This window comes from Gopherus evgoodei, chromosome 14 (genome assembly GCF_007399415.2).
Source record: "Gopherus evgoodei ecotype Sinaloan lineage chromosome 14, rGopEvg1_v1.p, whole genome shotgun sequence".
NCBI classification, from domain to species: domain Eukaryota; kingdom Metazoa; phylum Chordata; order Testudines; family Testudinidae; genus Gopherus; species Gopherus evgoodei.
In genome coordinates this window covers 27335518-27361935 of record NC_044335.1, presented here as the reverse complement: position 1 = coordinate 27361935, position 26418 = coordinate 27335518, and the positions used below count along the sequence as shown (strand labels likewise).

General features: G+C 48.6%; 1 protein-coding gene across 1 annotated transcript in view; it reads right to left on the bottom strand.

The window, feature by feature from the left end:
- AHCY (adenosylhomocysteinase) overlaps positions 1-26418 on the bottom strand; it is a 50380-nt gene that overhangs the window by 22362 nt on the left and 1600 nt on the right. The window contains exons 2-5 of the mRNA XM_030533185.1: positions 21404-21594; positions 18660-18735; positions 15223-15375; positions 959-1071 (exon numbers count right to left, since the gene is read on the bottom strand). Of these exons, the coding sequence (XP_030389045.1) occupies positions 959-1071; positions 15223-15375; positions 18660-18735; positions 21404-21594 (533 nt within the window). The remainder of the gene's footprint in view (positions 1-958; positions 1072-15222; positions 15376-18659; positions 18736-21403; positions 21595-26418) is intronic.

The window sequence follows — 26418 nt, the reverse complement described above, 5'->3', positions numbered from 1 at the left end:
CTCTAGAGTCACCACAATACAGCAAGAAATGAAGCAACATGCACTCACCCCGCAACTCAACGTCACTTCCAGAAATGGCAGGACAGCTCAACTCCCTTGCCCGACCCTGAGCTTGGGCAAGTGACTCTCCTTTGGGAGGTCCATGGCAGTAGGCAGCAGAGAGACAGCAAGGTGATCTAGTGGAGCTGGCACTGGACTGGGAGTCGGAAGACCTGGGTTTTATCCGCAGCTCCTCCGCTGACCTACAGTGCCACCTTAGGCAAGTCTCTTGACTTCCATGTCTGTTTTCCCTCCCACCCTTTATCTGTCCTATCTGTTTAGATCAGTGGTTCTCAACCTGTTTACTACTCTGGGCCACACATGCAGCTCTCTGTGTTATGTGGGCCGCATCCACAATATATACACACACTACCTGTACAGGCCTAAGGATGTCACATAGGCCGCAGCTGTGTGCTGATTGGGCTACAAGCAGCCCACAGGCTGAGAACCACTGGTTTAGACTGTAAGCTCTTTAGGGCAAGGATGGTCTCTCACTGTGTGCTGGCACAGGGACTAGCATAACGGAGCCCTGAACTCCACTGACAACTTTGCGTGCGGCTGTAATACAAATAAATATGGAGGAACGCAAATTCTTGGACACCGGCAAGGCACTGGTGCTTTATTCTGCACAATTTTTTTTGAAGTTGCAAAAAACACAGAAAGGTCCATTAAGATGCCACACTGCACTAACTCACACATGTCCCAGGTCCCTTCCACAGCCTCAGCCCACCCACCCCATGTCAAAATTGGTTAGCCACCAGGCCTGAGAACAATCAGCACCAGTCTGCGAGTGGTCTAGCATAGCACGCATGCACGCGCCCAGATGCGGTGCAGAGCAGCAGACTGCTGTGGCACTAGCAGATTGCGTCTCAATAGGAAGGGGGGGAGAGGGAGAGTGGCAGAGTGCTGGCTGCGTTACCTTGGTGACAGAATCATTGACGTTGATAGCTGGCACTTTCAGGCTCCCATTAGCTTTCATCTTATACAGGTTGTGAACACCGGTAGTTGTCTCCTCCGAGATGCCTTTAATTCCTGCAGGCGAGACCAGAAGAGCCATGTTGCAAACTGAAATGTCCAGATACTGTGACGGGGCCCAGAGTGGCCTCTGGAGGAATTCTGCCAGTGGGGAGGGGAAAGAGACAAGAACTCCTCTCCTATGGGTCTGTTTGGGGCCTTTAAGCTCCAGGTTTACATCCCCCTGTTTACTTGATCCTCTCCCAATGTAAACAGCTTCAGTACTGTCTTCAGGGGGCAGCAGCGCTTTTAGCACATAAAGAAGTTACCAAGAAAATAGCTTGAGAAAGTTACAGCTCCCCAAATGCCCTGAAAATAACTTTGCAGATGCCAGCCAGAGATCTCAAGCAGCTACAGCATCATTAATGACTTCAGTCTCAATCCCCCTGTGAGGCATTATCCCCAGTTTACAGATATGAAAACTGAGGCACGCAGCAATTGCATGACTTACCCAAGGCGTCAGAGAGAGTTTGTGGCAGAGCTAAGAGTAGAACACAAAATTCTCCAGCCTTCCAGTCCTGTGCTTTAGCTACCAGACCAGGCTCCCCATTGTCAATATTGTACATTTCATACAATTCATCCTACAGTACTTTACGAACCCTACGTGCACAAATCCCTTTACCCACCACTGAAATGAAACTGCCTCTGGGGTTGGAACATGGCAGCTGTTTAACTTATCACAGTAACACTGCACCCTTTAAGACAGAAAGTGAAGAAGAGTACCATACCCAGCTAAAACGGCAGGCGGGAGTTTTAGGGAAAAAGAAAATGATTTCACATATTGGACAGCCCTACCTTGTGAAAAAGGACTAACACATACATGAAGTATAAGGAGGAGCGAGTTAACGAGAAGCTGGCGGAAATTTTCCTATTGAAACTTTTTTCCAGCCAACATGCAAGTTTACGAGAAAAGAAACAAACCAACCACACCACCTTGCATATAGCTATTTAAAAAACATTTTGAAACCTTTTTGCAAAGTTTCATTTATGAGGTGTCATAAAAACAGTTTTGCAAAAAACATTTCAAGTGAAAACTTTGTTTCTTTAAAGAAGTTTCTTTGCAAAATATTCTTTCCTTTTTTGGCCAGATCTACGTTAACCTGGCTGTAAGTATCCCAGGTGAGCTCCTAAGGACCTGGAATAATCGATAGCCTGCACTAAGAAAGTTGCTCATGACACCTCCCTCTTTAGAGTTGCCCCTACCATCTCTCCAAACACAATTACCTCCGTGCCTCTGGAGCCTTATCTTCCTGCAGTGGAGTTGGGGCAGATCAGCGGTGTAACAGAGACAGGCACTATGTACTGAAGGTAATTCTACACCATCACCATGGTATCTGAGCACCCCACAGGCTTTATGTATTTATCCTCACAACACCCACGTGAGGGAGGGAAGTTCTCTGACCCCCAGTTGACAGCTTGGGAACTGAGCATCAGTAAGATTAAGGCTACGTATACACTTCGCAGCTTTCAGCGACATGGCTGTGCCACTACAAGGCGCAGTGTAGCTGCTGTCTGTAGGCAGGGGAGAGCTCCCCTGCCAACAAAACATTTCCACCTGCAACGAGAAGCATTGGCTCCTGCCAACAAAGCGCTGGTCACACCGGCACTTGTCGTTGGCAAAAATTCTGTCTTTTGGGGGTAGCGGTGTTATTTTTCTTTTTAACATCTCAGAACGACAGAACTTGCGTCTTCCACTTGCCAGTGCAGACAAAGCCTAAGTGATTTGGCTGGGGTCACACAACAAGTGTGGGCCAGAAAAGGGAACTGAACCCAGGTCTCTGGAGTCCCAGACTAGCACCCAATGACTGAGTGGCCAATAATCTGATTCAGGACATGAGTGGCGCTGTCAGCAGGCCCAAGTGATGGAAATGTACTATGGGCAGGTCCTTGGGCGGCCAGTGCAGTCACTTCCTCAGGTGGCCCCCTCCGTGACTGCTGCCACCTGCATGACAAACACAGATTCTGTGACTTTCTGCAATCTCTGTGATTTCTGCAGAGGTCAGTGTGGCTGACCTCAGGGCTGCCCAAGCAGCTGGCTCCAGGTCAGATGCTCGGGTGGCCTGGGGCCAGCCACAGCGGCCTCGCAGCCAGCCGCTCCAGCCGCTACTGGAGTGACCCCAGGGCCAGCTGCTCCGGCTGCTGCTAGAGTGACCCCAGGGCCAGGCGCTCTGGCCACTGTTCGAGAGGCCCTGGGCAGCTAGCCCCTTGGACTGTCTGAGCAGCGGTTCCCAGGCATCCAGTGCAGCCGCTGCCAGCAGCTGTCCCTGTGCGGCCAGTGCAGCCGCTGCCAGCAGCTGTCCCTGGGCGGCCAGTGCAGCCACTGCCAGCAGCTGTCCCTGGGCGGCCAGTGCAGCCGCTGCCAGCAGCTGTCCCTGGGCGGCCAGTGCAGTCACTTCCTCAGGTGACCCCCGGCGGCTGGCCCTCCCTTCCCACTCCTCCCAGCAGCAGCCGCTCCGGCTGTCCCCCACCCCCAGCAGTGGCCCCCTTAAGATTTAGTGAGAGGAATTTATATATAAGTCATGGACAGGTCACAGGCTCGTGAATTTTTGTTTATTGCCCATGACCTTTCCATGACTTATACCCTAAAAACACTCATGACTAAATTGTAGCCTTAACTAGGGATAATAAGGAACAGCTTTATTTTGCTCCTTTAAGTTGTCCATATGGGAGGGGACCAAAAACTAAAGTCTATGGGGCAACTGGCACCTCACATCCCCAAAAGATGGATTCCCCAGGTGACCCGCAACAGAGAAATACAGCAGTAAGATGATATGATTCCATCAGGATGGGCCTTGTATTGCCAGGTTGTAGCCCTCCGTGCAGTGACCTATGCTAACTAGAGCAAAACTAGGCAGATTTCAGACTGGTGCTCTCTGAAGCTCCAGTAGCCATGCAGAGATGCTACTCTCACAAGCTCACCAGCCACGAGAACATTCACATGGAGCATTCACAGAAATGGCTTTAAAGAACAGGATTCTTGAGGGAATGAATCCTGGAGTCAGACAGAGTTATTTTGAAAGGCTGAAGGATGGGACCTGTTTTCCTAGCTGAAGTTCACTCTGGGACAGAAATCTGGATTCACTTAACTCACTGGGATTAAATTTGTTTAAATCAAATTGTTCTCCAGGGCAGCACACACATGTTCGCCTGCTGTGGAACCATGCTCAGGCATTGGCAAGAGGGTCATGCTGGCAAGGGCAGTCCAAAGAACATCTCAATTCTATAGGAAAATAACCTAGCCCTTCTTAAGCAATTAAACAAACCAGTGGCTGGCTGGCAGGAGGGACAGTCTCACATGCACTCTGGTGTATCCACAAAGGCATGAGAAGTGAGCCAGCAACACTCCTTGCCCAGGCAGCTTTCTGATAGAGATGGTATGGTCTTTGAGGTTTTTGTTGTCTCTTCTACCCCACTTAGAAATTCTTGTCCTACGTGCATCCCCCCTTCAAGTAAGTGTCACAAGGTCCTTCTGGGGGTGGGAGGCTAATAGCAAGCCCACCCAGGCCTAGTGAGGAGAGGTCCTGGTAGGTAGTGGGAGCTGGAGAATGAGCCCACTCCACACTCACTCCCAGACAACAGCCCCTGCATCCCAGGGGCTGGGCTGGGCTCGGCTCCCCACTCCAGGCATACAGGGGCGCAGCACCGATCAGGCTTGGCCTGGCTACACCACCATCATGATGATAGAGGGGTAGCCAGTCCAAACCAAAGAAGCACCGTGACTCGGCAGGTCAGGGGTTTATTGTTTTATTTTGGGGTTTTTTAGAACGGGAATCTACCCAGCACCAGTCAGGTCCTTGTGCCTCTCTGATACCCTCCTCATGGCCCAAAGTTTCAAAACTCTGCTCAACTGGACTGATTCCCAGGCCCCTGCTCAGGAATACCCAGGTTCTAACTTGTTTTGCCACCAATTTAGTGGCCGTGCTCTAGGCACCTAACCTCAGTTTTCACTTGTGCAAAGAGGAAGACATGCCCCATAGTGGTGTTTCTAAGGACTGGCTCAAGGTCTTGGAAGGTGATTTAAAGGGATAAAGTGCTATGCAAATGCTAAATATTCCAACTCATCCTTAACACAATTCAAATCAATGAATAGGTCATTACTCATGTTTCCTCAATAGAAATAACTGAGTTCATATGTGTCAGAACCATAGTGGCCTTTTCTTTCCCTACAGACTTGAGCTACCTCACTAAACATCAGATCCTTTGGAATCATACCCAAAGGCACAAGACCAGTTTAAAGATCAACACCAGCAGGCTCTATGAGCCACAAAGTGGAACATTTCCAAACGCACTCAAGTCACTTAGGAGCTTAAGTTTCATTGAAAGTCAATGAGACTTGGGCTCTTAAGAGAGAGGCACTTTTGGAAGTTTTACCCACAAGGCTTAGATTTTAATTTGAAATTTCAAGCTAATTTCAAGACCGTGGGAATTTATTATTATTATTTTTTTTTTTTAATTGCGATGTTCTAAAACCCTGGGGAAAAGGAATTCTGTGAAGTGAGATTGACAAGCCACTAGTGCCTGGGAAAAGAATTCCATCTAAATGAATACATCATGGAGAGCAGAGCATGGAACCGTAGACAGTCAATATGATTGCCGCTGACCCATGAAAGAAACTGTGCTTTGACCACTGCTTATCCTGAGGCCCAGGGACCAGCAATGGCAGATTTACAGAGCAGCACAGACTCCTGGAAGGGAAGTGTAGCCAGCGGTCAGACTGGGAGGGGGGGTGGGGAGAGGAAGTGGTACTCTTCCCAGCTCCGCCAACAGGGAACTCCATTCACAGTCCATTGTGGAGACAGTCACAATACGGCCGCATATGTTCTCTGGGCTCCCCCTCATGGGGGTCCAAATACATTCATGGGCTTTGCTGGGGTGCTCAGGCTAAGCCCTCTTGGGCTTTCAGGGCATGGCTCACCTGTGAAGGAGCTCAGATAGCCCACTGGCATGGGCAGTGGTGAATATGCTGTTGTGGAGGCTAGCCAGCCCTCGGCCCCTCCCTCTCTGCCCGAAGCCCTGCCCCTTCTGTTCCCCTGTCGCAGCCCAGAGCACTCCGCTCTCCCCTGCAGCTGCTGGCCCCACAGGCAGCGCAGCCAGAGCACTCCCAACCCCAGCGCTGGGCAGGTGGATGGCACAGCTAGAGCGCCCCCAGCCCTAGTGTGGTCTTGCACATCACGGCTCCCAGCCTGCTGGCCGCAGCCTCTCGAACACAGAAGGGAGCAGCAGGCAGGGATGGGCCTGGAGGAGCATGGGTGGGGCCATGCTAGGCTGTTTGGGGAGGCATGGCCCTGCCCAAGCCCACTGGGCTCTGCTAGGATCCTTAAGCCTGATTGTTTCTTCACTCAGGCTGAAAACAACAACTGTGCCCTCAAGTCCACTCTCTGGCGGTGCCACAATGAGCATTTGCTCTCAGTAGATTGTGCAGATCCGTACAAGAGTATCTTCCTTTGCCACTCAGAGATGCTCCAATGAAAGAGGGGCCAGCCGCACAAGACCAGCTGAATCCGAGCCAGGTGGAGAGGGGAGGAGAGAGCAGAGATGTAGCAGGAAAAGGAAGTGAAGAATCCTAGAGCATTCCCAACAGAATTGACTTAAATGGGGCATCCTTCATGTAGAAGAACCCCGTGTTTATATGCAAGATCTCCATGTAGTTCTCTTTAAGGGGGGATGAAGTCAATGATACATAGCCCAATTGCTGGCACTGTAGTTTAGACCAGCAGCAATAGGTCTTCTCCTCGCTCCAACATCTGTGGAACACCTGTTAAAACTGTGAGGTCAGATATTCCCTGGAGTACTCCCCATCGTCAAAAGAAGGAAAGCCAGTAGCTTAATAGGCATGTACCTATGAAGTGGAAAATTCTGCCCACAAATCAAATTTTTCACAGAACTCGTTTCTGCCTCAAACGGAAGTGAAATTGCATAAAATCAAAATGCATTGCAGATTTCCCCCTCACTGCAATCACAAGGGATTCATATAAATCAAGACTGGAAGCAGCCCTACCTGAACCTAGTCTGAGCCACAGCTCAGCAGACACCGCAATGGGAAGTGCAATGCTGCCCTCTAGGGCCTGGCCTACACTACAAGTTTAAGTTGAATTTAGCAGCACTAAATCGAATTAACCCTGCACCCGTCCACACAACGAAGCCATTTTCTTCGACATAAAGGGCTCTTAAAATCAATTTCTGTACTCCTCCCCAACGAGGGGAGTAGCGCTGAAATTGACATTGCTGGTTTGAATTAGGGTTACGTGGAAGTAATTCAACAACATTGGCCTCCAGGACCTATCCCACAGTGCACCATCGTAACCACTTTGGACAGCAACCTGAACTCGGATGCACTGGCCAGGTAGACAGGAAAAGCCCCAGGAACTTTTGAATTTCACTTCCTGTTTGCCCAGCCTGGAGAGCTGATCAGCACAGTGACCATGTAGAGCTCATCAGCACATGTAACCATGCCGTCCAAGAATCGAAAATGAGCTCCAGCATGGACTGTAAGGGAGGTACTGGATCTGATCACTGTATGGGGAGAGGATTTCGTGCTAGCAGAACTACGTTCCAAAAAACTGAATGCCAAAACATTTGAAAAAGTCTCCAAGGGCATGATGGAGAGAGGACACAATAGGGACTCACTACAGTGCCGTGTGAAAGTTAAGGAGCTCAGGCAAGCATACCAGAAAACAAAAGAAGCCAACAGACGGTTCGGTGTAGAGCCGCAGACATGCCGTTTCTACGTTGAGCTGCATGCAATTCTAGGGGGGACTGCCACCACTACCCCACCCTGACCGTGGATTCCGACGAGGGAGTAATCTCAGCCATTCCTGAAGATTTTGCAGACAGGGAAGATGAGGAGGACGACGACGACGAGCTTGGCACATCGTTCTCCCCAAGAGCCAGGATCTTTTTCTCAGCCTGACTGAAGTAGCTCCCAACCCTCCCAAGCCACTATCTCAGACCATGAAGTCATGGAAGGGACCTCTGGTGAGTGTAACTTTGTAAATATTACACATGGTTTAAAAGCAAATGTTTTTTAATGATTAATTTGCCCTGAGGACTTAGGGATGTCTGGGGATGGAGCGGAAATCCTACAGGGACATCTCCACGAAGCTCTCTTGGAGGTACTCCAAAAGCCTTAGCAGAAGGTTTCTGGGCAGGGCAGCCTTATTCCGTCCTCCATGGTAGGACACTTTACCATGCCATGCTAGTAGCAAGTAATCTGGTATCATTGCATGACAAAGCATGGCAGCGTATGGTCCCAGTGTTTGCTGGCATTCAACCAACAGCCGTTCTTTATCTCGCTGTGTTATCCTCAGGAGAGTGATATCGTTCATGGTAACCTGGTTGAAATACGGGAATTTAATTAAGGGGACAGTGGTGGCCATTCCTACAGGGCTGTTGGCCTGTAGCTGAAAAGAAATCCTTCTCTGCAATTAGCCAAGCTGAGGGGGGGCCATTGGTACTGAGCTGTTTGCATTTGGCTAGCAGGGATCTTCCCTGATACCAGCCTTGTGGTGGGGGGAGGACTAAAGTGATCATCCTAGTGAAATGGATGTCTGCTGTTGCTTTCACAGAGGGGAGGGAGGAAGGAAGAGGGAGGGGGCCTGACGACACGTACCCAGAACCACTTGCAACAATGTTTTTTGCCCCATCAGGCATTGGGATCTCAACCCAGAATTCCAATGGGCGGGGGAGACTGCGGGAACTAGGGGATAACTATGGGATAGTTACCCACAGTGCAACGCTCCAGAAGTTGACGCTAGCCTCAGTACTAAGGACGCACACTGCCCAATTTATGTGCTTAGTGTGGCCGCATGCACTCAACTTTATACAATCTGTTTCCAAAAATCGATTTCTGTAAAATCGGAGTTTAATCCTGTAGTGCAGACATACCCTAGGGATCCTTTGAAGAGGGACTTTTATCTTTTTGTGGGGGGTGGCGGGGGAGCAGAGGGCAGGGGGGGGAGGTTAGTGTCAAAAATACACAAAGGTTTGCGCAAAAAAGTTCAAGACTTTGCCAAATGGCTTCAGACCCCACTTGCACGTATGATGGAACAAGAGTTCTCACACACAAGTGCCTCCAGGGATGCAACCTTACATTTATGATGTTGGAGACATTAATGCAATGACTCATCTGTCATGACTTCACTGGAAGATCATGGAAAGAAAACATGCAAATAGGGAGAACTCCTGCTTAAACACATATTTTGGTAAGCAAGAGTGACCAGGAAAATTATGGAAGGAAGTGAGCAACAAAGAATTTATGATGCAGGTATGGGTTTCCAATGCTTTCCCCAGGGAGAAAGGACCAAACTCTGAGGAGTCCAAACAAGTCTAAATCAAGGAAGAACCTAAAACAGCATCCACTAAACATTGAGGGGACTGGAAGATAGTATATTTATACCACTTTATGGCTCATTTATATCAGCAAGTTTCACCAGTTTAACTTCAGGTGTTCTTTTCAATCCATCAATCTTTTCAATCAGCCAAAGGGCTGCATCGACACTTGTTTTGGTTTAAACTAGACTTATTTCTAGTAAGTTTAAACAGATCAGGAATTGCAATGAGCGAAACCAAAATAAACCGCTCTAACCAAAATCAGAGCATCTGCACAGCTGTTCGCACCAATTTCGCTAAACCAGTTTGGAAAATGACGCAAGTTAAACTGTTGTATGCAGAGGCCTTGGACTCTCCCAGGTTCAAATTCAGAGATGATGCACAAGTTAGATCCCCTGGCATCAGACTAGATCCACCTACAGCTGAAGTGGAATGAATAACTCCCGCTCTTTCTATGGATTTCTGGCTGATGTACACCTTGTCTGAAAGATACCATCTCACTTCATATCTACACCAACGCCAGGTATGAGGTCCTTACACCTTAATCCTAGCATTTCTGTTCCCACACTAGCAAGGCTATCAGAATCCTGGCTTCTTTCTGTGCTACCCTTATCCTTTCATGTTCCCAGGGACACTTTGATTTAATTGTGGTGTCAGGGAGTTGAAGCATCTGGTGCAGCCTGGAGAGAAAATGGATGGGGTGCCACCTAGTGGCTGAGCTTCTGCAGAAACTCTCTACATCAGTGTTTTTCAAAGTACGGGTCACAACCCAGAACTGGGTCATGGAATGTCAGGCACTGGGTCACCTCGCTGATTCAAATTCTAACATTGCCACGCATCTGCTCTAAAGGGCTGTGCAGCAGGGATCTGGAGAGAAGAGAGATAGGGGGTAGGCAGGAACTGGGGAGGGGAGTAAGTTAGGGTTTGCAGAGCTGCTGCGGGCTTCTCCCTCAGCCCCGGGGCTTGCGTGCTTGCTGCTGCCGGGCAGTGAGAGAAAGAGAGGCCCCTCCCCTGGACCTAGCTGCTGCCAGCGGGGAGAAGGCTGGGGGGAGTCCTCTGGCCCCAGCCCTGGGGCAGCCTGCCTGCACCCCAAACTCCTCATCCCTGGTCCCACCCCATAGCCTGCACCCCCAGTTAGAGCCCTCCCCCCCCCCGCCCACATTCCAACCCTCTGCCCCAGCCCTGAGCCCTCTCCTGCATCCTGAACCCCTCATCCCCGCCCCTACTCCCACATCCCAACCCTCTTCCCCCAACCCTAAGCCCCCTCCTGCACCCTGAACCCCTCATCCCCAGCTCCACCCTAGAGCCCTCACCCCTGCACCCCACCCCCTGCCCTACCCTGGGCCACCTCGCACACTCCTTACCATAGGCTTACTACAGCTAGTGTCTAATGTCAGTTATGTAAAGTGGTTTAAGCTAGAATGTATTGCAATATTATGATTTTATGAAAACTCCAGTCAAAAGATATAATTATGTTGGGTCACAGGCATCAATAATTTTCTTCAACTGGGTCACGAGGAAATAAGTTTGAAAACCACTGCTCTGCATAGCCGTACGGAAGGGCTAGGACTGAAGCTAGAGGATAACCTGTGCACAGCCCTAAATGCTGCAGCTCTGGCCAGTTTCCTACAAAAAGCTGTTGGAGTTTGCTCTCAAGTTCAGGTGGGACCTTTTCCCTCTTTGCAGAATGATTTAGACCCAGTGTATTAATTACTGCACATTTTAATCAACGTGCCCATCACTGTGTTCTCTATATTAATGTGGCCCCTAGGTATGTATTGTCTTCATCTCCGCTAGTACATTCTGAGACCCAAAGAGCAGCTGCAGTAGACTTACAGGTTACATCTTTTAGTAAGGCTGGTATTTCTAACTTTCACAAGTTTCCCAGTCATCTGTAACCTCCTATCCAATTCTTAATGTACCAAGTACCTCTGTTACACTACTCAGTAGGCTCCTTCTCCCAGCAAAGATCTGCCCCCCTCTCCAGACGGCATCATATTTACACCTGAGCTAGACGACACGGAAGTCCTGCATTAAGGTTAAGACTTACTGCCACCTTTCCAGGGGTTAACTGAGCTCTTACACAACTAACTAAACATAGAAGAGATAATAGGCTTCCCTCACAACATTGTCATAAAAATGCAATTTAAACTGAAAAAACACCTTCCTGAGTGCTTAAGGTTGGAAGGGCTTGACTGTTTCCCCTTTTGTATATTTCTTCACCAGGGCATATGTCTCTCCTTTCAGAACAGCCACCCGGCCCTCCAGGGAGGCATCACAATGCCATCCTTCCTTGAATTGCTTCATGAAGTTTATTCCTTCTCATGTTGTTCCGTTACTTGTCGGGTTTTACTCATTCCATTTTAAGGGTAGATTGAATTGTTTAGATTAACATTCAGCTAGTGGCTTGAAGGCCATGTTGACCTCTAACTGCACCATTGATGAGTGCAAGCAAATTACCTGCAGGGAGATTCTCTGGGAATGCCTATTTGTCTCTGACAGCAAATGCTGCAGCACGAAGCCTGCTAAAACTTGTTATTGACGAGCGAGAGAGTCTCCTCTCCAGCTGCTGGTGACCCCAGGCCATCAGGTCTGAACTGTGTGTTCTGTACTCAGATTGCTTTTAATTAAGCCAGGAGAGGACAATCCTCTCTTGGAATTCAGTTTAAGGCTTGCAGCACTAGGAAGAGTTCTGCCCAACCCCAGCCTACCCTTATGAGCAGCAGTCACTTGATGATACCCTTAACGTCAGTGGCCATCACTTTGGACAACAGAGGTCGGTTAAACACTCGCACCTTCCCCTTTCCCAGGGAGAAGAACAAGACGTAGGTCCTAGCAGATAGCAGCGCCAAAGAGGGCATGTCACATCATATCCCTTCTCTTCCTCAAAAGAAGATCAGCCCTCACAATAACACACACGAGCTACAGGACCCATCTGCAGGAGGCAGAAGTGCTCTGCTGATGAATGGGAGGGAACTATCCCCCAAAAAGCAAGAGTACCCTACAAAGAGATTGCACCCATGCTTCTTCCATAAGTCCAGGTGCCCTTTTGACCCTTTCATTTCTCCAAGTCACCCAGACTTATTTACACTTGGACTTTTGTTCTCTGCCTGATTCATTCTCTTCCCCAGGTCAGAACGGCATTGTTTGCACTGAGACATGGCACTACCGCTGCAGTTCTTTTAGCCAACTCCTCCACATCTTTCTGTGGCTCCTCAGGTGAAGTAGTCATGACTGGCCTCCAACACTCTCCTTTCATCCTTGGAGGCTGGCACAGATATCTACATCGAGGAAAGAAGGGGCTTACATAGCCGATCATAGGATCGGCCAGACCAGACCATACTACTGGCCCATCTACTCCAGTATTGGATCTCTCATGGCAGCCAGCACCAGATGATTCAGAGGAAGGTGCAAGAAATCCCATAGTAAAAGGACCTCCCAGTGGGGGAAGTTTATTGCTAAACATCTTCAGTTTGCAAGTGGCTTAAGCTCTGAGGGCAGATGCATCAGAGCTACCTCGGCCACAGCCCTGAGAAGACAAGTCTAGCAGGAGGACATAGAGCTACAATATGAGTCTTGCTCCTTCTTAGGGTCCCTGCATGTGGAAATGATTTATCTGGAAGCAATGAATCACGTTAAAAATCCTGGCATTGCCCTTCATGTCAGACATGGCACAGAAGTACCAATGCATGACCTGTACAGGCAGTGCCTTGCTCTGTCTTTTGGAGACCTCAAAACAGCAGCACAAGCCCCTGTGATCACAAGCCTCTGTTTTCATGATTTGGGGGGGAGAGGGGGAGGAAGGGGACATTTCATGCAGCTCCCACTGAATGTCCTACAGCAGTAAAGAGGTTAAGTGCAGATTTCTGTTCTGGGAAGTGAGTTCAAGGCACCTAACGCTGAGTCAATGTACATCTTCCAGGAAAGCTCTCCTACTGTTTAGTCCAATGCTCCCTGGAAGTACAATGGCCACAGACCAACCCCATTAGAGTTTCCACAGAGACCAATCTTTGGTTAGTGAGCACTGACCTCCTACCAGGAGCAGCGCTGGTACAGCGGGTTACTGCAGAAGTCTCACCTCTGAGGACCATGACAAAGGGAAATGAATTGAATCGTCTCAGTTTCGCCCCCAAGGAACACAAACCAAAGGCACCAGAGCATTTGGCACAATGGGCAGGTTTCTAAGAGGCAGAGGATGGAACGGCAGCAGAACTGTCGGAGGGGCTCTCTGGATTGAGATAGCACCGCGTGTTGCAGGTACAGAGTAGCTGTGTTTGCATAACTGCAGAGAAGACACTGACATTTTACTTCCATGGTGCAGTGTTGTCAGCCTGTCATTTCGATGAGCACTAAATTCACTGGTCAGATAAGCCTCCTTCGGTGGTTATGAGTCATTAGCTACCCCCCGCATTAGCACCACCCACGTTAATCTATCATTTCTATGGCATTAACGCAATCAACTGCTCTGTCAGTTTGATTCTTTACTACATGATCTTGATCACTATGGAGTCCACCAGTCCTTTTGACTGCTGATATTAATAGGGTAAGAGCCTGTCCCCTGTACTTTACATCTTGCAGAAAACTGATTTCAGCATCTTTCTCTGAAGAAAAGCTGCAGGTGGTCACGGCTTCATCCAGTGATCCCAAACAGAGGAAGCAGAAACAATGTATTAAGGTGAAAAAAAAAGCCCACAATTGCAGGCAGCAACTGCTAGATATAGGGGGGAAGGGGAGGGTGCTTGAACAGCAGGCTATGCGATGAGAGGTACTCCCCATGCTGGTTCGGAGAGGGTGGAATTCGGCCAGCTGGGCCCAGTCAGCCAATTAAGCAGCAAATGAGGGTGATATAAGCTGTGTGGAGGGAGCTTATTAGGAGGTATCTCACCCGTGAAGGAAGAAGAGGGGCCCTGTATAAAGCCCAGGAGCTCAGAGCAGAAAGGGGCTGGAAAAGTCTGCAGTCACTCCCTGGGAGAAGATAGGAGTGTCTGGAGGTTGTAAAGACTGTCACTCCCAAGGAGGGAGCTAAGAGGCTGGCAAATCTGGGCAGGGAGTGCTACATGGTAAGGAAAGGTCTCAGGGAAAAGCAGTAAGGTCTAGAAGGGAGCAGACCTTAGCTCTCAACTAGAGGGTCCCTGAGCAAGAACCTGGAGTAGAGAGTGGGCCTAGGCTCCCCTGCCAGTCAATGAGGACATGGCACCATGGGGCAGAGAGGGGGAAGACTGCCTAGGACCGAGGAAGTGCAATGAAGCAGTGAATGGGAACACTGCTCAAGATTGCTGAAGAATGACTGATACCCAGGAAGGGGAAAACAGGTATAATGACCTGCCTCTTTGTGACCTGGCTGGAGGGCCAAGTCACAAAGAGGCAGCAGCAGCAAGAGAGGGGCTGCAGCCGGACTGAGAAGGATGCAGAGATGGTGTGCAACCATGGGAAGGGACGTCGACCTGGCAAAGCCAATCCCCAGAACAGCTAGAAGGGGGCACCACACTGCCGCTGAGTTGAGCACTCTGTCACAAGCTAGAGGTCAGCACCACCGAAAGCTCCTATGACAGGTACCCATGTCATTTCCCACTCCCAGTGATAGGGGCACAGGGAAAGGGGGGACAATACAGAGCAGAGCTGAAAACAGAAATGTGTGTCAGTAAGAGGCTAAAGTCCTGAATAACCTTTAAACAATTTAACAGGCTAGATCAGAGCCTATTGGCACATATCTGTCCTGCCCAACTTGGAGCCACAGATTCCCACTGAAATGGAAACAGTCTTATTGTCTGGATGGTGTAGAGTCAAATGTGAATGTTTTTCTCCTTTACAACATCTAATCATAACACAGGGCATAGTTACCTTTCAGGAGTTGTGGGTGTTTGGTATGCACCAGGTTGGTGAGGTCCCCACCATCATCTAAAATCATGTTCAACGGCTGCCCATCCTTGAAATAGAGGGTCTGCTCGATGCACCACAAGTATTCCTCGTCCGTCTCCCCTTTCCAGGCAAACACTACACCGCAATAAACAGAAAGCGTAATTAGTCGGGTCTCTTTCACAAGCATGTGTGTCCATATTAGAGTGTATAAATCAGATCTCCATCAGCAGCACTCAATACCAGAGCCAAATGGTACAGGTTGCCCTAGTAGTCAAGAGCAATTCAGTCTGGAGGCAGTGATAAGAAATTACTGTGTTTGCAGCTGAAAATGGAAGCATCTCAGAGCGAGCAGGATAGAACTAGCTTTGCCTCAGGTTCCAGGACACAAAATTACGGGACCTTGGCCAGAGCTTGCCAGACACTACTTAGCAAACGCAAATATGACAGAAAAACAAAGCTGTACAGACACTCGACCATTCCCCATCTTCTCCCGATTTCAGAGCCACTAACAGCTCCTGTTCCTTCCTATGCATTTGTGCACTTGGCCTCATACCTCACTAGGCACCCCAAGCATTCAGCTATTGAAGAGGTGCATCCAGTAATGTTTACGTCTCCTGCCACAGGACATGTAATACATTGCAAACTCATGTGCTCTTCTTTGTTCAGTACAGGCAGGCAAGTTCATCTCGCTACCTCTCCTTCCGCAGATGCACTCAGCGAAGCCACACGTGAGGTGCCATATCTCTATACACCTTGGGGTCAGGGAGGTTCAATATGCAAAGCACAAGCTAGAAAACCCAAAGAGGGACTTGACCCCACAAAGAAAGAAAATTCAAGGTGGAAGCCAAGCAGTGAGGCCAGCACCACATCCTTAACTCGCTCTCTGGCAACGGGATTCAACTTCCTGAGATGAAACTGGAGGAGGAGGGGCCATTTCAACCTTGGAGACTCTGACCATGGCATGAGTGACATTATATGCCAGAAAACCAGACCATGCCTCCTGTCTGAATTCCTTGGCATACAAGGACAGGACAAATTAAAGAGAAGGACTAGACAGTTTTAAATTGCCACAAACGAACAAAAAAACCTATCTGAGAAGCCTGACCCCAAATGGCCCACTGGGAGTTTCATGGTAACAGGCATTACAGCAGGAATGAAAGAATCCCTTCACAAAGGGAGGTAGAAAATGGATTTGGCCATTATTACAGCCTGGTCTCATGCCACGGAACTACCAGCACGCACAGCCATGAGATTGTACAATTTTTGACTGACAACTAACTCCAGAATTCTGTGACTTCCCTGTCACACACAAGATGCCACTATTATGAAAAACACAATGTTATAGAAGGACAGTCAAACTGCTTTTGTTTAGTTCACTTCTCAGGCCTGGTCTCCACTACAGACCTGTATCGGCATAACTATGTCGCTCAGGGGTGTGAAAAATCCACATTCCCGAGCGATGTAGTTATACTAACCTAACCCCTTGTGTAGACAGCACTATGTCAGTGGGAGAGCTTCTCGGAGACGTGCTTTAACTATACCAATGGAAGAGCTCTCTCCCATCAGCTTAGTCTCTTCATTAAAAGCACTTCAGTGGCGGTGCAGCTGTGCCAACGCAGTGTTTTAAGAGTAGACTCGCCCTCGTTGGGGGATTTAAATCTGGCCCTTAAACATCATTTCCCTTGGGGACAAAGCAACCATAAGGGCAGATGATCAAACGTTCCCTGCAAGTTTTCAGCAAACCTTTGCTGCAAGGTGCCAACATATTCAGAGGATCTGAAAGACTTTATAAAAGTGAATATCACCCCCACTTTAGAGATAGGAAATAGGCACAGGGCGCTTACGTGACTTGTCTTACATGCTGCAGCAAGTCATTGGTGGAGCTGGGAAGAGGACCCAGAAATCCTGCTTCCCACTGCTCTGCTCTAGCCACTAGAAAATGCTGCTCTGTTTGATCAACAGCACTGGCTGCATTGCCCTTTTCATCACCACCACCACAGTCTGTGTGAAGAGCTGCTGACAAATCACATTTCTGAAAAACACTAAACCGAAACGATTCTGCTTATATAGCACTTTCTCTTTTAATATTTTACTGCTAAAGGCAGTTGCATAAGTATAGGCGCCACGTTCCTCAAGAGCTCAGGTTCTGTTGCTTCTCCTCCTTAGCAAAGCCTTCATCAGCTGTCTGTGAGACACAGCCACTTCAACAAGAACCTACTGTGACCTCAACCAATTAGGTTCGCAGGTAGGAAATAAGCATCAGGAATGGATGAATATTTAATGAGTGTCTTTCTTGTGTCATTGCTGGAGAAGAAACAGAGATAGCCACTCCCAACAGATCATTCATTCAGTTTCCCACTGGACACCTGCACTAGGATGGAGGACAATCCAACAGGCCAGGGGTGGGAAATAATTTTTGCAGGGGGGGCCACTCCGCTAATTTTGGTAAGTCGTCACAGGCCACACATTTCTATTATATTAATGGAAGGGGTGCGAAACGCCTGAGATTGTAGCATCAACCGCTGCTCTTCCACAAAAGAAGAAAAGTTACTTAAAGCAGGGACAACTCCAAAGCCTGATAAGCCTTGGTCACACTAAGGTGTCTTCAGAGCACGTGTTTATACGGATACCAGAACTTTCAGCTTCTATCACCTTCCAACCTACAGCAGCAGCAAAACAGCAGAGTTTAGCTGCTAAAGAGCTTTGGGGATGGTAGTCTGCAACACTGCAGGCATAGCTTTGGCCTCAACCCATCTCAAATGCTGCCATTGCAGCCAACCGGAAAGACCACTTCATTGAATATTTTGGGGCCAGCATGTTCCCTTTAGCCAGTTAGCCCTGGGTCTTCTGTAAAGCCCCAGACACCTCACTCCATAAACACCATATGCAGCCTTCATTTTTATCATCTCTGACAGTTTAATCACATTAGGGTTTGTCTACACTGCAGCTGGGAGGGATCCTCCCAACCTGGATAGACAGGCTCACCTGAGCGCTGCTTGAGCTAGCACTAGTGTGTGGATGTTGCAGCTCTGGGTGGGCTTCAGAGCCTGACCTGCTGTCTGAGCCACAACCTTCATGCTGCTATTTTTAGTGCACTCGCTTCAGCTGAGCTATCAGAGGTTGTCTACCCAAGCTTGCTCTCAGCTGCGGTATAGACAGCCTTAGTGAACAGAATTAAGAAAGCTGGTAACCTAGATCCTTGAGCTTGTATTGCAGAATCAGTCAGTCATTCTCAAGGTACATGGATTGCTGTCAGACAACCCAGCTTAGATTAAACTCCCTGTGGTGTAACAGACACTGCTTCAGAGGGTTATTTCTATCCTGGAATTTATTCTTAGAGCTTGATTTGCACATACTTTGATTAGCTAAAACAGGCAGCCTAATCCACTCAGAGTCAAATGAGACCACAGAGGACTTACCAGGAATACCGGCTTTAGCAATGGCAGCAGCAGCATGGTCCTGAGTGGAGAAAATGTTGCAGCTTGACCACTGTACCTGGAACATAACCCAAGAGTAGTTTTACTTGTTGAGCAAACTCCCTAAACAACAGGCAAAATAAAAGCAGTCTTTGTTCTAGTTCTAGGCGCTAAATGAAGAGGAGCTAGGAGCAGGGAGGAGAGTAAGTCAGCCAAAATTCCTGCCTCATTCAGAACATCTGCAGAGGTTACTGGAGAGACGAGGCAACTAACTAGGACCACTAAAAAAATCACTCAGGGTAGAAGAGCCAGGCTGTTTTAATGTAGGTTCCTTTTCTCAGTGATCAAAACCCACAATGCATCACATGATCAAACCCTACCACATGTAAGAGATTCTTCTGGACACACATTCCACTGCATATACTAAGTTTAGACAGGGCCCTACCAAATTCACAGAGGTGAAAAATGTGTCACGGACATCGAATCTGGCCTTCCCCATGAAATCTTAACTTTTGTGTAATTTTACCCTATACTATGCTACAGGGTGAAAGTATACAGAAGTACAGTGTTTCTCAAACTGGGGGTCCTCACCCAAAAGGGATTGCAAGGCTATTAAGCGTGGGAGAGGGGGAGGGAGGGTCATGATATTGCCACCCTTACTTCTGCACGGCCTTCAAAGCTGGGCAGCTGGAGAGTGGCAGCTGCTGGCTGGACGCCTAGCTCTCAGAAGGTACTGCCACCACCAACAGCAATGCAGAAGTACGGGTGACATGGTATGGTGTATTGCCACCCTTACTTCTGTGTTGCTGCTGGTGGCGGTGCTGTTTTCAGAGCTGCGTGTCCAGACAGCTGCTCTCCAGCCACCCAGCTATGAAGGCAGCGCAGAAGCAAGGGTAGCAATACTACGACCCCCCCCCTTTGGTCGAGACTCCCAGTTTGAGAAATGCTGACGAAAGGGCTTTACATGTTTATATTTTGCTGTTTTTAAATACATATTCTCGCTTTGTTACTACACTGTGAAATTGAAGATTTAAATATCTGAAACCATAAAATTCAAGTTTTTAAAAAATTCTATGACCAGGAAATTTACAAAAATGGACCATGAGCTTGGGAGGGACCTAGTTACAGATGTTCACAGAATGCAGACTAGAGCAGGGTACTAAAAGTTTAGGTAAAGTACAAAGTGGATACATCTGGAATAGATTTTCAAGGAGCGCCTGTTGTGTTGAGCACAAAACAAGGCAGATGCAGAAACTTGGAATAGCCAGAAATGCAGCTGAAATGCCATGTGCAGCTGAAGAGTTTAAAATGTTGCTCACCCAGCTCTTCTCTGTGCTTTTCCTGCTGGCCTACTTGCTTTCCACACACAAATCTCGTAACTAGGTTCAGGCACCTAGAAGTGTACCATAACGTAGCGGGGTTGCACTGAACAGAGTGTGTGTGTGCTTATTTTAATGCACCAACCTATTCTAGAATCTCTTTTGCATAATGCAGACACAGAAGCTATTGCTGAAAGGGCTGTTTGCTTGTATTCTTATTGCCCTCCCTAACAAGCACAGTGGTGGGTTTCTGCATGCTTATTCAAACTAATTAGCTCATTAAGGGAAGCAATCCTTCAATTCTTACACAGGTAGTCCCATTAAAGTCACTGGAATGACCCATGCAACTAAAGGCTGCAGTATCAACCCTTAAGTGTCTCCATATTTGTGCCTACACAGCAGCTATCTGCCCCTGAACACAAGCACTCAGATGCACATGTGTAGATGGTATGTATGCACCACTTTTATGCACGTAATTGGAAGCATCTTGGAAAATATGGCTCATTTTCTTTCATCAAAGAGTTAGTTCACCCAGCCTCCTCCTCAGTGCTTTTCTCTGAACTCACTCCAAATTTGTCAACATCTTCCTGGTACTGAGGGACCCACAACCCATGCATGATATTCCAGGTGTCTCCAGTGGGTATGTTAACACTTGGAGAAAAACTCTTACAAATAGTCTGCAGGTCACCTTACAATTATGCACCCTTTGCAACCTGGAAAAAAAAAATCACAACACAGTTCTCCGTTGGAGGTATTTGTATGGTCCCTGTTACCATGGCATCAGCTGCTCAGAATCGAGAACATATATTCAACACCCCATTGATAGAAGGGGAAGTGCTCTTATCTCCATTTTACAGATGGGGAAACTGAAGCACACAGAAACCAAGTGACCTGCTCACGGTCAAACACGGAATTCAACCTAGGCTTCCAGAATCCCAACCTAGCAGTGTAAACACTGGATTCTCCTTTCCTCCCCAACACTGTTGTGCCCAGTTTGAAAGCCAGAGGCTGCACTCAGATGGATTCAGAAACTTGTTTTGCCGATCTTCAAGCAACATGGACTAGTTTTTAATGCACTGCTTTGGAGGCAGCCACTTGAGGTTCTGATAACAGTGCTGGGTGTCGTGGCTCAGGACCCAGATCTGACAGCAGCCTTTGGCCTCACTCTCCATGGTGGGGACATGATTGCTCTTATACCAGAATGGGTTACTGCGACCACGAGCACCTCCACCTGGCTAAAATGGCACTAGGATTCTAGAGGAGAAAGGCAATGCTTCATCTGTTTGCAAATAGCAGCATAGTCTCCTCAGAAGGGATTGCAGCTGTTTGCTAAGATTCCCTGGTGTATTTACATAAAACAAAACCAATATTCATGCCACCATGTTACCTAAAGGCACACTGAAGAGGAAACCAGAGATATTACTTTACCTCAGCACCCAGAGCCACCAGAGTATCTATCAGAACTGCGGTCTGCACAGTCATGTGAAGGCAGCCTGCGATACGCGCTCCTTTCAGTGGCTTCGATGCTGCGTACATCTCCCGCATCTTCATCAGCCCTGGCATCTCATTCTCTGCAATCTCAATGGCCTTGCGACCCCATTCTGCTAGGCTGATGTCAGCTGCAACAGAGGGATGACAGGTGGTTGCGTTGTGGCTCGAATGCATGAAGCCACAGTATCCACTCACTTGCAGGTTGGCATTGGCTGAAACTGCTATGGAGCCATCAAGCAGGACATCAAGTAGTAGCTGAGAGAGAGGAGGCCCAGCCCCCCCTTCAGCTTCTCAAGTCTTTTCATAGTGTTGTGGAGGTCTTTATGCAATGAAGCCTCTTCAGTGAAGTTTTAGAACCCCCACTTTCAAATGTACCTAAAGCCAAGCACTTAAGGCCCTTATCTATGCATGCAAATTAGAAGCAACAATTTTTTAATATTACCAACCCTTTTCACTTACAAGCTTGCCTGTAAGCACTTGCATTCACAAATTTCAGCCTACGTATCTAGAACTGTGTGCACAGATTTATTTTCAGAGCATAAAGATGTGTGTGTGTAAGAATACTTCATGCACTGAAGCCAAACGAGTTGAAAAGGGCCCAGTTCCGCATCCCTGATGGCTGTTATGAACAACTTCCCCATTCAAGAAAAATAATAAGAAGATCAAGCCTAGGCAGGATTACTAGACCCTTTGAATCAAAGGGATCATTTTCCAAGTCCTACAATAACAACAAAATGAGTAATTTACTCAACTGTGCAAAGAAATTTTATACTAGAGAGAGAACTCATAGAAGTTGGGACCATGAGTTCTTCTGCCCTAAGTCCATGGGTAGAGAACAGGGCCTCAAACAACAAAGCTCTGGTGCCAATCTTGCCTATGGAGACAATTCTCGCCATAACAAATCACTTCAACGGGTTATTCCTATGTGCTTTACATTGTTGGTCTATACAGAGTATCGCCTGCCACCTTGTTATCCAGTTACCTGGCTTGTGTCAGGCTCTCAAGGAGCTCTTCACAACACTCCTTAGTTTCAAGTCTTGGTTAACTTAAAGAATTTTGTGTCATCAGAAACTTGCCACTTCTCTTCCTCCTTCGGTTAGTTAATATACAGATTCCTAGATTAAGGTCAGAAGGGACCATCGTGATCACCTAATCCAGAGGTTCTCTCAACAAATTTTTTGATGGCCTCGGTGTCCAAACTTAACTTTGTTTTTCCTAAATAAATATGCACATATACACATCCAAATAATTGTAATTTATTTATGTAGGGTAGGGTTTTTTTGGCAGATTCAATAATAAAAATAATGCTGTGAAAAGTGATATTTGTTTGTTAATGTCACTTTTCACAGCACACTTAGTAGCAAGCTGGGGGCTGTGATAAGTGATACAGTACTTGTCACAGCTAGTAATACTTTCATGTTCCTTAGTATCATTTTTCTCAGCAAGCCCCAGGACAAATTAAGCCCTGGGGGGGGGGGGGAGAGCGCAGGAGGCAGCAGTGGCCTGGGGTGATGGATATGGGGCTTTGGGGAGGCAGTAGGGACCAGCGCCTGCTACCGCATGGCTGGTGTCAGGGGGCCACATGGCTGGAGCCGGGGATCAAAGCCTGCTACAGCGTTCTCAGAGCCCCAGGCCAGAGTCAGGCAGCTGGGGCCAGAGGTCAGCACCGGAGGCCAGTTCCTGCCACTGGAGCTTGGTATTGGAGCCACATGAGATCATCTAGTCCAGTTCCTTGCACTTATGGCAAGATTAAGTATTATCTAGATCAGTGGTCTCCAACCTTTTATGCCCAAGATCACTTTTTGACCCTAAGGGGGGTCTATGCCGCCCCTTCCCGAGGCCCCACTGCTTCCCCAAGCCCCGCCCCAATCACTCCATCTCCTCTGACACTCGCTCTCTCCCACCTTCACTCACTTTCACCAGGCTGAAGTAGGGGGTTGAGGTTCAGGAGGGGGTGCTGGCTCCTGGCTGGGGCCAAGGGGCTCGCAGTGTGGGAAGGGGCTCTGAGCTGAGTGTGGGACAGGGGGTTGGGGTGCAGGAGGGTGTGACGGGTGCAAGCTCTAGGTGGGAGTTTGGGTGCAGGAGGGGGCTCTGGGCTGGGCCAGAGTGTTGGGGTGCAGGGGGGGTTCAGGGTGCTGGCTTCTGGGAGGGGGGGGGTCAGGGGCTGGGGCAGGGGTTACAGTGCAGAAGGGAGTATGGGGTGCTGGCTCTGGGAGGGGGCTCCGGGCTGGGGCAGGGGTTTCAGTGCAGGAGGGAGTACAGAGTGCTGCTTCTGGGAGGAGGGTCAGGGCTGGCACTTCAGGTACAAAAGAGGGTTCAAAGTGCAGAAGGGGAAATGGGGGGCACATGGCTCCACATGCTGCCCCTCTCCGCAAGCACTGCCTCCACAGCTCTCCCTACCAATGGGACCTGCAGGGGCGATGCTTCCAGGCAGGAGCAACGCGTGGAGGGAGACCCTTGCCCCTCCACCCCGGGACCATGCTGGCTGCTTCTGGGAGTGGCATGGGGCCAGGGTAGGCAGGGAGTCTGCCTTAGTGGCAGCCACACAGCACCACTGAGATCACGATCGACTGGGAGAGACCCAGTCTAATCCACTCTGAAAAAATCTCCAAATGATGGAGATTCCACAACCTCCCTGGGGCACTTTATTCCAGTGCTTAACCACCCTGACAGTTAGGAAGCTTTTCCTAATGTCCAACCTAAACCTCTCTTGCTGCAATTTAAGTCAGTTGCTTCTTGTCATGTCCTCAGAGGTTAAGGAGAACAATTTTTCTCCCTCCTCACTGTAACAATCTTATGTATTGTGACAGACCCAGACCAGTGAGGCACAGAAGTCTGGTAGAGGGCAAATATACTGGTCACTGGATGAGTAGTTTTCTGTTCCCTGAGTGACCAGAGCAGGGGCTGCACTAGAGTAATCAGGAATCTGCTAGAACCAATTAAGGCAGACATGCTGATTAGAACACATGCAGCCAATCAAAGCAGGCTAATCAGGGCACCTGAGTTTAAAAAGGAGCTCACTCCAGTCAGATGAAGAAGAGCAGAAGTGTGTGAGAGGAGCTGGGAGCAAGAGGCACAAGGAGCTGAGAGTGAGAGGGTGTGCTGCTGGAGGACTAAGGAGTACAAGTGTTATCAGACACCAGGAGGAAGGTCCTGTGGTGAGGATAAAGAAGGTGTTTGGAGGAGGCCATAGGGAAGTAGCCCAGGGAGGTGTAGCTGTCATGCAGCTGTTACAGGAGACGCTATAGACAGCTGCAATCCACAGGGCCCTGGGCTGGAACCCGGAGTAGAGGATGGGCCCAGGTTCCCCCTAAACCTCCCAACTCCTGATGAGACACAGAAGGAGCTGACCCAGACTGTGGGGAAGATCACAGAGGTGAGCAAATCTGCCAATAAGCACAGGACCCACCAAGGTAGAGAAGGGACTTTGTCACAGTACCTGAAAACTGTTATGATGTCCCCTCTGTCTTCTCTTTTCCAGACTAAAGAAACCCAGTTTTTTTCCATCTTCCCTCACAGGTCATGTTTTCCAGACCTTTAATCATTTTTGTTGCTCTTCTCTGGACTTTTTCCAAGTTGTCCACATCTTTCCTGAAAAGTGGTGCCCAGAACTGGACACAATATTCCAGCTGAGGCTGTATCAGACTAGATTAGGGTGGAAGAATTACTTCTTGTGTCTTGTTTACATCCCAGAACGATGTTGCAAAAAATGCAAACAGCATTACACTGTTGACTCATTTAGCTTGTGGTCCACTATGACTCCCAGATCCCTTTCTGCAGTACTCCTTCATAGGCAGTCATTACCCATTTTGTATGTATGCAACTGATTACTCCACTGAGAACGGAAAACTCTGCATTGTCCTTATTGAATTCATCCTGTTTACTTCAGGCCATTTCTCCAGTTTGCCAGATCATTTTGAACGTTAATCCTAGCCTCTAGAGCAGGGGTGGGCAAACTTTTTGGCTGAGAGCCATATCTGAATATAGAAATTGTATGGAGGGCCATTAATGCTCACAAAATTGGGGTGTGATGTGGGAGGGGGTGAAGGCTCCAGTTGGGGGTGCAGCCTCTGGGGTGAGCGGCTGGAGCTGAGGTGTTGGGGTGCAGGAGGTGCTCTGGCGTGGGATTGAGGGGTTTGGAGGCAAGAGGATCAGGGCTGGGGTAGGGGCACAGAGGGACGCTCAAGGGTGCAGGCTATGGGCAGCACTTACCTCAAGCCGCTCCTGGAAGCAGCAGCATGTCCCCTCTCCAGCTCCTACATGGAGGCAGGGCTAGACAGCTCTGCTGCGCGCTGCCCCATCCACAAGCACCGCCCCTGCAGCTCCCATTGGCCACAGTTTCCGGACAATGGGAGCTGCAGGGGCGGCACTTGGGGCAGGAGCAGCTTGCAGCATGGAGCCCCTGGGCTGCCCCTACACATAGGGCCGGGGGGGCCATACCACTGCTTCTGGGAGCCGCGCAGAGCGACCCTTGACCCTGCTCCCCAGCAGGAGCTCTAGGGCCAGATTAAAATGGCCGGCAGCTTTAGAGCATTTGTAACCTCTCCCAAATAGATTGAGCTCCTCGAGTCTATGACGGTACGGAATGTGTTCCAGTCCTTTAATCACTTTTGTGGCTCTTCTCTGATTTATCAGCATCCTTCTTGAATTGTGGACACCAGAACTGGACACAGTATTTCAGCAACACCAGTGCCAAATAATATACCTCAAGGTACTTAATTATTTTCTCACTCTTCCTGGTATTTATATCAGTTCCACTCCTTTGCCTATTCCTAAAAGATGCAAAAGTCAGCTCATACCTCTCCTGTGGTGTAGCAACAATTGTGTTTAAAAAAAACTTCCATTCCAGTTCATAACATTACATTCTGTCTTGTTAAAACGGCCCCTTCACTTTCAACTGTGGGTGCTTTACTTCATGTCCCATCCTAAACTGCTGCTGTCTTCCACCCGAA